Source organism: Dreissena polymorpha, chromosome 16 (assembly GCF_020536995.1).
Source record: "Dreissena polymorpha isolate Duluth1 chromosome 16, UMN_Dpol_1.0, whole genome shotgun sequence".
In the NCBI taxonomy this organism is placed as follows: Eukaryota; Metazoa; Mollusca; class Bivalvia; order Myida; family Dreissenidae; genus Dreissena; species Dreissena polymorpha.
Genome location: NC_068370.1, coordinates 33,806,079 through 33,818,584, shown reverse-complemented (window position 1 = coordinate 33,818,584; position 12,506 = coordinate 33,806,079). Strand labels below are relative to the sequence as shown.

The 12,506-nt window shown below is 33.7% G+C and overlaps 1 protein-coding gene across 8 annotated transcripts in view; it reads right to left on the bottom strand.

The window, feature by feature from the left end:
• The window catches only part of LOC127861382 (erbin-like), a 100,703-nt gene that overhangs the window by 61,540 nt on the left and 26,657 nt on the right, over positions 1–12,506 (bottom strand). For 7 of the 8 annotated variants that reach the window (XR_008040190.1, XM_052399803.1, XM_052399802.1 and 4 more), the window contains one exon: positions 5,687–5,868. Coding sequence is in view for 7 of the 8 variants with exons in the window: in XM_052399803.1 (XP_052255763.1) it covers positions 5,687–5,860 (174 nt within the window). In the remaining variant the exon portion in view is untranslated. Of the gene's footprint in view, positions 1–5,686; positions 5,869–8,558; positions 8,762–12,506 lie in introns of those variants that run through there. The other variant, XM_052399801.1, reaches the window with a different exon arrangement.

Below are 12,506 nucleotides of genomic sequence, written 5' to 3'. Positions count from 1 at the left end.
AGTGAAAGTCACTCAGGTCACCAAAAATATATCTTGAATTTTGAATGTTTTCCGGTATCACTCACAAAGTTGGTCACTTCTAAATGGTTAAAACGTTTGTAGTGATCTAATAAGTAACTTTCTGCTGGTAAAAAATGGTTTAAAACAGAATTAAAATTTAATTTTCTTTTGGCTATTTTGAGCATACGTAAACGCTTTGACGCTACACATTACGTTAGTTGCAAAGTTGTAAACATTTCTACCAATTATGAAACAGGTATATCTTTCATAAGTCTTGACAACGTTGCACTTAAGCTGTGTTATGAGCATTTTTTATGCACAGGAAACTGAAATCCGGTAAAAATTAGACCAGTTTATATGCAAATAATTTATTTTCTCACCTTTATAGAGCCTTTAAAAGAGATCATAGCCAGAGTTTTTTTTTTCTTTTTCATAGCCATAGTTGATCATGTATCTATGGAAATAAGTCCACAGTACATCAAAGAAATTATAATTATATCATTTTTAAAAAAACTTTGAAAAATCAATCATTTGGGTTATAAATAATAAAAATAATAATTCTGTACAGTAACTGTGAAAAGAACTTCAATTCTTGGTAAGGAAATATATAATACGAGATTTATAATTATATAAATTATTTCCCTTGAAAATAATTTGTCTGTAACAAATCTCTATTTTTAGTAGCAAATAATTAAAAGCCACTATCGTGACTGTAGATTCACCACTCAAAATGTGCAGCTCCATGAGATACACATGCCCCTTGTCAAAAAATAACCCACTTTCATACCAAAACACACTTAAACCAACATAAAACTGTGTTTTTTCTGAGTTTTTCTTAGCGGAAGTTGGTTTTTGCTAATAAAGTGAGTTTTATGTGCGCTAAACTGTGCTTAACTGAGTTTAAAGTTGGTTATTTTAAGAAGATGTGTGTTTAAGCGAGTTTTTTTCAGTAAGAAGTCGGTTTTTTGTGTGTCAAAAGTGAGCCTTTTTATTTATGAGTTGGTTTATGTGTGTTTAAGTGTGTCTTTTTGTTTTATAAGCGAGTCTTTTACAACAGAAGTTGGTCTTTTTTTAAACAGAAGTGGGTTTAAGCGAGTTTAACTTGGTCTTTTTGTAAATAAGTTGAGAGCTGCAACGAGGCTTAAAGACTCACTTTAACACACTTTTCAACAAGTTGGTCTTTTGTTTATTAATATAACTCATCAATGAAACAATAATTCTTCAACTGGGTCTTTGTTTGATGTTTATAGCCATAAATAAAACAAGTCAATTGTAAAGGGGCTTTTTTTACAGCTTGTTTGCCATTGTCCCTATTGTACATTTGTGTGCTCCCCATAATTTTTAGGGAATATTGGATGAAAATGGCTCTTTCAGAACATCACAGGTTCACAGATGGACAACAAGTATCACTGACAAAAACTAACAATGGTCAAGCTTAGTTTTATACATGAAAATGAAAGAGTTTGTGTTTCACTTTGAATTTTTTCTTTATGTTTGTTTTTATTATAAACAATATCTTATGATTGTTTTATGTCTTAATTTTTTATTTTTTTTTAAACAATCTCATATGATTGTTTATATTTGTTTAAAACAGTATTTACTTGTAAAATCTGCATATTTAAATAATTATGGTATTGGAAACATTATTTTGGAAATAATCTATTTATTTTTGTACATAAGTTATGCAAGATTTTGATATTTGCATATGATACCATCATATCCATTTTCTTAATTTGGAATAAAATAATAAAATGCCAAACATTACCTGTGTTACATAAACTGTCAACAAAATAACAAGACAATACCTTAAAACACCCTTATTTCACACCACTAACAATAAACAGATAACAATCTGTCAGGCATTCAGAGCTAAACAGGGTACTGATTATCTAGGGGTAGATAAGGCTACTGATGGGGTCCTAGAGATAAGGCTGTGTGGAATAAAATATAAGGCTTTTGATTGGCTATTGCACTGAGGAAGTTATCTTTTTGAAAACAACAACTTTTGAAAAACAAGCTGGTGTCAGCAACTGAATATTGAGCTAAATTTAATTCAGCAACATTAATATAAAGAAGTGAAAGACTTATAATGGTAGTGTAAAATGTCTTGAAATTCTGTCAGCATGAAGTATTGTGTGATGAAAACAATGTGTTTTTTACTGCAATGTGGAAATCAATAATAAGTTGGTTGGAAAGGAGGTTGAACTGCCTGTTGTTGTTTTTGGAATACTGAAGACCAGTTTTAACAGGTTTGTATTGTCATTTCTTCACCCCTTTTTTTATTTAGTTTATTGAATTAATTATGATCATTATCATATTTATGTATTGTCACTGGGAAATGTAAATGGATAAGTTATTGTATTGCAATTTAAAGGATAAACAACACATTTTGAAGCAAAAATAGATAAACTTACACATGAAAAAGTGTAAATGTTGTGTACAGTGAATAATTATGGTTGTGTTTCATGGTTATTGTCATCTAAAATTTTATTTATATCTATTTCTGGTTATTACTGAACGGATTTCTTTCCCTCTTACTTAATTAGAACTTATATATTTTAATTTTGAAGGTTAAACTCTTGCCACAAGGCAAAATTGACATCGTTGGGAAGATCCTTTGGAAAGAATGTGCATCATCGCCTGCCTGATGTATGGACTTTTAAACCTGGTTTTTACCCTGCACAAGCTGGCAAACTTGAGGGGAACAAGAGTGGGAAAACCTCGCCCTGTCCTTGACCAAGAAAGCTCGATTTGTTGAGAGGTAAACTATACAGGTTATTGCATTTACAATGCCACCAGACCACACAGCCAAATGAGACCACGCATCTTGGTACATTTTCAAACTGCATTTTCTACCAAACGCAATTTCTTTTAATAATTGATGAAAAGTGCTAAGTCACATGTGATCACGGGATTAAAATTTCAAAAATAAACAAACAAAAACAACAAGCAAATAACTTAAATTTATTATTATTAAAGCAACAAGATTACCATAACAGCAATATTTCATAGTTAAGTGGAACAAAAACATAACCAATCAACATGTTTGAAGAATGCCTTGCCCTTTTGAAAGTGATATGGTATTAATCCTTTGCAGATCAACTGGCATAAGAGTTGCTCAAGAGGAGAAGGACACAAGCAGCATCAATGGAACAACTACATGTCGCTCCAGCGCCCGCTTTCCAGGTCTCTACCAGCTGCTTTCCAGGTCCCTCCACCCGCCAAGATCAGGTCTAGGTCCCTGCACTGGCTGCTTTCCAGGTCCCCTAGCGGTCAAGGTCTCTCCAGTAGCTGCTGTGCAGGTCCCAACACCGTATGCCGTCAAGGTCCCTCTTTAAGCTGAAATCCAGGTTCCTCATTCCACTGCGGTTCAGGTACCTCCAACAGCTGAGATCCAGGTCTCTGCAGCAGCTGCGGTCTAAATACTCCACCCGCAGTGGTCCATTGCGGTCAAACTTTTGCTTTAAAATCTTCCATAAATGTCTATTATTTTATAATGTATTGTAAAAATAATCTGTTAGTATTAATTTGAGGTGTACTATTTTTGTCATATAAACATAATTTTCGTACACATTGTGTTTTTTTCCCTTTTAACCACATTGGGCTTATAATGAACTGTTGTAATTGCTTCACAAAAACCATTTTTCTAGAACATATCAGTCCAAAATTTTTTTTTTCACACTGCAAAATCCCACAAAAGGCTCACAAAAAAACTACTTTCTTAAAAAAAACTCACTAAAACACTGTTAAAACCCACAAAAATCAACTTACCCAAACCCACAAATTGCTTTTGTTTTTTTCACAGATAAAATACTGTTAATAACTAGGTTTAAAGCGAGTTAAAAGCATGTTTTCACTGTGAAAAAAACGCACAAAGGCTTGCTTTCAGCTCACTTTTCGCTCACTTAAAAACCGTGTTTAGCCTGCTTATAGCTCACATAAAAAACACACTTTTTACCCACTTAAAACCAACTCCACAGACAGAAGTTGGTCTAAGCATGTTTAAAAAACCTCAAAAAACCAACTTGTAGAAAATCATACTCACTTTAAACCCACTTAAGATGGTTAAAAAACCCACTATGTTGGTTTAAAGCGAGTTAAACCAAGATTTAACTCAGAAAAAACCAAGTCGGTAAGCTAAAAAACCCAGTCGGTAAGCTAAAAGCGTGTCTGAAAAACCCGCTTTTAGCACAGTGCAAATACCACAGAGTTAAACACAGATGCCTGAAAAAACTCACTTTAAACCCACTTAAGACGGTTAAAAAACCACTATGTTGGCTTTAAGCGAGTTAAACCAAGATTCAACTCAGATAAAACCAAGTCGGTAAGCAAAAAGTGTGTTTAAAAGACTCGCTTTTAGCTCGGTGCCAATACCGCAGGGTTAAACCCAGTTTAAAACTGGGTTATAACCGGATTTTGCTCACTTTTTTGACAAGGGGCATGCCAAATATATAAAGTGGCTATGTTCAATATTGAATAATTTTCTCCCTTTTTAAAGCTTATTACTTGCATGAAATCTGTATTTTTTACCGTAGACCGTAAAGGATGACATTGACCTTTTACCACAATGAGTTTGTCAGAAACACAATGCCGCCTACTGCGCCGCTTTGATTTATTTCACAAAAATATATATGTGGGCAGGTCAGATAACTATGTCCATTTAAAGCTTATTACTTCCCTTGAGTTTGTTTTTTCGACCCTAGACCTTGAAGGATGATGTTCACCTTGACATTTTACCACTCAAAATGTGCAGCTCCATGAGATACACATGCATGCCAAATATCTTCAATATTTAAAAAGTTATGGCCAATTTTAAGGTTTTAGCACAACGCCTACGGCGGACAACGAGCTGGCTATGACAATAGCTCGGGTTTTCTCCGAAAACAGCCTCGCTAAAAATAACAGCTAAGTTCCCATACTTACTGCCTTAACAAAACTGGTTTTTCTTAAACAAGCACTAACATACAATTTTTTTACAAGTGACTTCAATTAAATAATTACTGTTGTGAAGATCAATAAATGTGATTGATTCAAAATGATTTATGCTGGCAGTCATGTCTCAATGAAATACAAGGTAAAAAGCAAATGAATTATCTATGAGAAATGTTTAGTTTTCTCATAAATCTATTAAACATTTTTGTTCACTGCAAAACAATGTATATCAATTTTGATATGTAAAACTACTGGCAACATTAATGAGGTGAAGATTTATAATTTGAAATCAAAATTCTGTTGTTTAATACATTATGCTCTATAATATGCTTCTAAATGAAATTAATGTTTCATTTATAAAGCAGCACAATTTTGTATGATCAATTGAAATATTTGTATTAATAACAATGATGCAGTGAACATTTTATTTTAATCGCACAAGTCCCTCGCAGTCTGTTAAGGTTTTATGCTGTTTCTTGCTCATATAAAGTATCTAAGGATTAAAAATATGTCAAAGTGCTTTTCTGAGTTGTAAAGGATTAGAATGTAAATGAGAATGCTAGCATTTGCCTTAAGTTTCGTCCCAGATTTTCCTGTGCTTACCGCACCAATATACTGCCTAAGCTAGATTTTCATAAAGGAAAGACATACCTAAAACAAAAAATAAAAGTGGACAGTATTGTCCCTGATTAGCAGTAAGCCCCATTTTCTCAGAGGAAGGTTCATGTATATGTGAATCAGATTGAAAACATACTCGTGGCAGGTCCTGTATCTGGTTGGAGTCTACTAGAAGTTCCTCCAGTGTGCGTTCATAGCTGAACACCTCGCCAGGCACGTCGCGCAGGCTGCAGTGGCGGTAGTCAAGCGTGCGCACCTCCTCCTGGATCTTTGGCCGCAGACACGGGCACTTCTTAACAAACCGTGACATCACTCATCCTGCAGAAGACAATAGGGCAAACTCAATACTGAGTAAACATCAGTTGAAATCAATGACATACTAGGATCTTATTTTTACTCAATTTATTTTTAATTTAATGTAATACTATTTATTTTTGCTGGATCACATAGACAGCCTGAGGCTTATAAATATGCTTTAAAGTTTGTTTCATTGGTAGAACCAATACTTGGTGTCTTTGGGAGAGATCTTAAGAACTCCCCTACAGTGGGGTTAGATATTACCACGTTCACCACAGCAACCTTTAAAGTACTAACTGTATTGTCTTATGTCTATGTAAATTAAATTAATTATAACAAACATTAAATATTTGAGATGACTGGATTTTATATTCATGGCATCATCCTTGAATTTGAATTTTTATGTTAGAAAAAGATGGTTTGAATGTAAATTGCATTTCTTATGCATGTTAATACATACATCGGGTACTTTTCGATTATAAATACTTATTTGCATTCATGAAATATACAACAGAAACGATTTGACTTCAATCAACCACAAAAGCACACACAAATATTGGCTGAGTGAATTATCACTATTAACATAATTCTGTGTAAAAAATGAATCATTTAGTATATTTTACTATGCCTGCCACAATGTCAACACAATAATCTAAGAATTGTGTCAAAGAACCGGAAAAAGCACAAATGTAACATTTACAAACTTGGGTTAAACATATATAAACTAGTCACCTTACGATCAAAGACACAGACTGCGACAACAAAGGGCCGAGCTTACAAACAGGCCTATAAAAGATGAACAAACACTATATTCTGAGATACCATGAATCAGACTTCTTAGTGGTTAGCACATGTTTGTAGCACAAGCATGTAAGCTCTTCAACTGAACTGGGTCTTATAAGATTTCAGTTTAATTACACACTGATAGATTATCTCACTCAATATAATAATGGGTATTTGCACTACCCGCAAGCAGAATATACAAGCAGAATATCAAACTTCTTGAAAGACCCCAAAAAGTGTCAGAAATTTGGTCAGACTATGTGCCTAAACTTGCCAGACCAAATGAAATTACAAGACCACTAAAATAAAGAGAATTTTTGGGATCTCTCAAAGGTATCTTTGTTTTTATTAAGATTCATTAGCATAAAATAATAAATAAGGCAATACTATATTTTAAGATTTTTTATATAGTTTAATAAAATAATACGAATTTAGGATTTGACTATATGCAGTAAAAATAAAATCCAATTATGCAAATTTGAAGTTATGCACTTATGTGGTATCAATTAATTTTTTACGATTATATGGCTTAAGAATTTAAGGTTAGCAGTTACACAAACAACAGGGCCTTTATGCACCATTTAAATTGGATGCGTCATTAAAGTGCATTCAGTAAAATGACCTCACAGGTGACATGAACAGTTCAAGTCAAACTGATAAAACTTTTTGATTTTACAGAACATCTACAGTATATAAAGTTATTTGCGAGAAAAACAAACCAACACAACCTGCATTGCATTTGTCTGGTATAAGTTTGTTTTATTCAGAGACTTATAGAATTAATACTTCATAAGTCGGAGATTCGGACCGATTCTTTGCTGATATGTTTTGGACAAACTCAACATTCGTAAGTCTTGTCTCTCACACAGACGGTGTTTTGGGAGTCTGGAGTACTTTTATTGTTTAGCATCCTAAAAATCTGAGTTACATTGTGAAAATCTTGTTCTTTTTTTTAAACATTCCCAAGACCACGTCATAAAAGTATTCATGCACGTCTTACTTAATCATTTGGTTTGATTTTGTTGGTTTTTTAACCTACTTATTTCAAGTTCAATTTTTCTTTGGAAGAGTATATTTTTAATCAGGTTTTCCGAAGGAAAACACTGGTTATTAGATTGGCGAATGCGGGCGGGCTGGCTGGCGGGCGGGCGGAACAAGCTTGTCCGGGCCATAACCATGTCGTTCATTGTCAGATTTTAAAATCATTTGGCACATTTGTTCACCATCATTGGAAGGTGTGTCGCGCGAAATAATTACGTTGATATCTCCAAGGTCAAGGTCATACTTTGAGTTCAAAGGTCAAAAATGGCCATAAATGAGCTTGTCCTGGCCATAACTATGGCATTCATTGTGAGATTTTAAAATCATTTGGCACATTTGTTCACCATCATGGGACGGTGTGTCGCACGAAAGAATCACGTCAATATCTCCAATGTCAAGGTCGCCACGACTAAAAATAGATTTTTTTTTAAAAACAAACTTACAAAGGGGGTTAATTTTGTTTGTTCATTTCAAAAATTCAGTTTGAGTTTTCTCCCTTTATCAGATTTTTTTTTCACAATGAAAACCTGGTTTTGTGACAATTTTGTCCCTTGTTAATTATAAGTTAATGTAAACAAATAATTAAACAATACATGGAATAATACAAAACCTAGGTTATCTAGTGTGCTTATGGTTCTCCATAATTGTGTGCCAGTGTATTCCAATCTCTTGCAGGAATACATCACACAATTTACTGTGCCATACAACCCAGCCCAAAACCATTATCATGTTACATCTCTTGTATAAAAACTACATGGAATACTACAAAGAAGACAAAATACATAGATGATTTCCAAATAATATTCAAATGCAAATAAAAAATAAGACTTTCGGAATCCTTTGCATATTTTGATGACTACCAAAGGTATGACATAAAATCACTTAACTCTTCATGTAATTTTCATGCATTCAAATTGCTAATTTACATCCTTGTTTAATGCTGAAGAACGTAACATATCCACTGTGATGCACCAAAGAAAACACATGAAACATATCCAATTCAAAACTTGTGAGGAAATCAATACACTCTTTTCACATAATTTATTAAAACCTTGTTACAACATGATAAATGCCACTCTTAAGTCACACAATTTCGAATCCCAAGATAGATATGATACTTATCACAGATAAGATAATGACAGCTAAACATTGAGTAATTATTTGCTCTCAAATTCAATTAGCTTTAAAATGGACAAGAAATCCAATGCTAATTTTGTTTGCACTAAGGCTTACATGTCATGAGCCACTGGGACATTAAATATCAATAAAGCTAGCACCTGCAATAATAGAAAGGGCCCTTCAGGTGATATCCGATTTTTTGTCCGGTGATATTGACTGTATTGGACTGTCAACAGTGCAATCGATCTAACACAAAATGTTATGAAGGCTGTTTAAGATGGAGTAGATAAAGCTTAAAGCGACAATATTTGGAAACACAGTTTTGTTCATCATGATATTAGAAACTAATTATTCTAATTGCAATAATGCTCAGTCTACAGCTAGTTGTTCAAACTGAATCTACCATTCCTTTAATTGACATATCCCCTGAAAAAAACATCAAATCACTCAAAAAAAGCCTTCATACATAATGTACATCAAATGAGCCTTAGAAAACTGGGCATAATACACGTGCGTAAAGTGTTGTTCCAGATAAGCCTGTTTAGTCAGCACAGGCTAATCAGGGACGACACTTTCCGCTTTTATGACATTTTCTTTAAAATGAAGTCTCTTCTTAGCAAAAATCCAATCAAGGTGGAAAGTGTCGTCCCTGATTAGCCTGTACGGACTGCACAGCTTAATCTGGGACGACACTTTACGCACATGCATTATGCCCAGTTTTCTCAGAACGCGACTCAAACGAAAATACTGGGATTTAATTCATTATATGTGACAAAATTATATTCAGTAGTAGAAGTCCCAGGTTCAATTCCTTCTATTGCAACATTCTCAGGATCTCCCCAAGGGACACTAAGGACTGGTTCTACCCAGGAAACTGACTCATGAAGTGTCTCAAGAGTTTCTCAATTACCTTGAGGCTGTCAGTGCATTTGAGCTGAAATAAACAACCATTAACGTAAAGTGTTCATGCTCAACCCGTAGTGTTCAATGAATTAAAACTCTATCTGCCAATTAAAGTATGTAAAACAATGGACACATACCTCAGGTATCGGTTAAACTACTTTATCATACCACAATTAGTAACATATACAAACCTAATATTATTAAAATACTGATCTAGCATCTAATAAAAGACTTTAATAATAGTATTTAAGAAACCCGAAAAGCCAATGGTATTTAAGAATCATCAAAATTGGCATTTTCCCCATTAGAAACTGGTATGTGATGAACAATAATACGTTTTGAAAATCAAACATATCAATTGGATCAATTGGGATGATAAATATTTGCAAAGTTTATACACCTAGGTATACTACAATAGATTTTTTGTATAATCAATTATTTGAATACAATGGTGTTCAATTAATCTGATTAAATGTGACCAAAAAAGCAAGACTAAAAAATTGACTTTATAGGTTTAAATGCTCATTTGGATTAAGACTGCATTAATCACATTTTAATCAAATGTCAATCACATTATTTACACTTAGTTAACGTTGAAAATGTAAACACAATTGATATATTATACCATGTATACTACAGGTTTATTAAACTACCGTTTGTTTAATAACTGTTCCTTTTATCCGTGATTTTTTGTTTTGGAAGGTGACAGTGATAGCACACCAATCTAATAGGCGGAGTAAGGGGTTCACATGCAGTGTAGACCTATAGGTCTGTTAACTCCTATGAAAAGGCACGGTAGTGGTGTTCACATGAAGTCTAGACCTATAGGTTTATGAAGTCCCTCAACAAGGGGAGGTAGTGGTGTTCACATGAAGTTTAGACCTATAGGTTCTATAAGTCAAATGAAAAGGCTGGGCAGCTGGTTTCATATGCAGTCTTGACCTATAGGTTCTATATAAAGTCCAATTAAAAGGCTGGCTAGCTGATTTCACATGCAGTCTAACCCTATAGATTCTGTATAGTCCAATGAAAAGGCCGGGTAGCTGGTTTCACATGTAGTCTAGACCTATAGGTTCTGTATAGTCCAATGAAAAGGCCAGGTAGGGGGTTTCACATGTAGTCTAGACCTATAGGTTCTATAAAGTCCAATGAAAAGGCCGGGTAGGGGGTTTCACATGTAGTCTAGACCTATAGGTTCTATAAAGTCCAATGAAAAGGCCGGGTAGGGGGTTTCACATGTAGTCTAGACCTATAGGTTAAATAGTCATATGAAAAGAAAAGGTAGGGGCTTTCACATGCAGTATAGACCTAAAGCTTCTATAAAGTCCTATGAAAAGGCTGGGTAGGGGGTTTCAAATGTAGTGAAGACCTATAGGTTCTATAAAGTCATATGAAAAAGCAGGTTAGGGGACTCCCCATGTAGTCTAGAACTTTAGGTCTATAAGGTCATATGAAAAGGGCCGCACACAATTCTTGAGAACTAGTGTAATGTTATTTCATGTAACTTAAAATTGAAGCCATTTAGTTTTTGAATGAGCATGCTAGTGGTCTAAACATAAACGCTTCTATTATTTACTGATTAGATAAGGTTTGTCATCTAGTTTACTGTACTATATTGCGTTTGGTTGTTGATGCCTGTTTGGATTTTACGCTGTATTTATTTTCACTCATATCAATGACACTGTCAGTTGACCTAAACTGCCACTTTTACGTGCAAAATGACAATAATTGAAATTGCCCTTCATTAATCAGAGATAGGGGGAGAATGGGCGTATTAGTCATAACCAATCCCACTCTTTAAGTTATATTGCTGGTTTGGTAGTCGAACCAGAAAACTTAAGGATTTGTAGTCCAGCGCTTGACCAACTGAGGTTAACAGTGAAAGAATCAGACAAACCAATAGTATGATAATAAAAACTGTAAAACTAACGCTGCATAATATGTATTTTGAAATGCATATATATGAAAATATTACTATCACATAGATCAACACTTTGCACTTGAAAGTTTAACACTTCTTTTGAAGTCATCGCCATACAACCAAATCAAATATATAAGTTTAAGGATGATACAGCAGTTTAAGGTTAAAAACAAAATGAAGCTTTTAACTACCTTTAATAAGGGTATCATAATTGATAAAAGTGGTGATAAAAATCTGTGGGAGAAATATAAAATACTGTCTTCAAACACCACATCACATTATTAACATATATAAGGCACTTAAATCAGCAAATCTGAATACAGCTTTGTTGAGAGTATCAACTGAGTAAATTGTCCGTGTCAATCTGAAATCAAACCATTTTAAAGGCAGTTGAACAGTGCTTGCATTTCAAAGGATTTCCCATGGCTTACATACAAAGTATAAGACTACCATATAAATTGGCCAGTAATAAATATATAGAGTTTGTTTCCAGAAACTTTTTAAATACCTGAGTGTGTACACGGTAGTTTTTTTTTCAAGCATCTGGCCTGTACCATTTATATGTCTAATAATATAATCTTTGCATTGTTTAAGGTCTTGCTTTGAACTGTCTTATAGAGTTCAGTCATGTATACTATGATTTTGCCAAATTATTGTATCCCAAACGTGTTCACATAAAAACTATGAATTATCCTCAATGGGTATAAGTGGAAAAAGTTTATAATGATAAATATTTATTAGAATATTATTTGCATGTGACTATTATTTAATACGCAAATAACATTATTAATAAAGTAGAGAACAAACAAATTTTAACATATGAAAAGGAAAATACCTGACTCAAGCAAATAAAACCTTAAAATATAATAACCACATTCATTATAAAAATCTT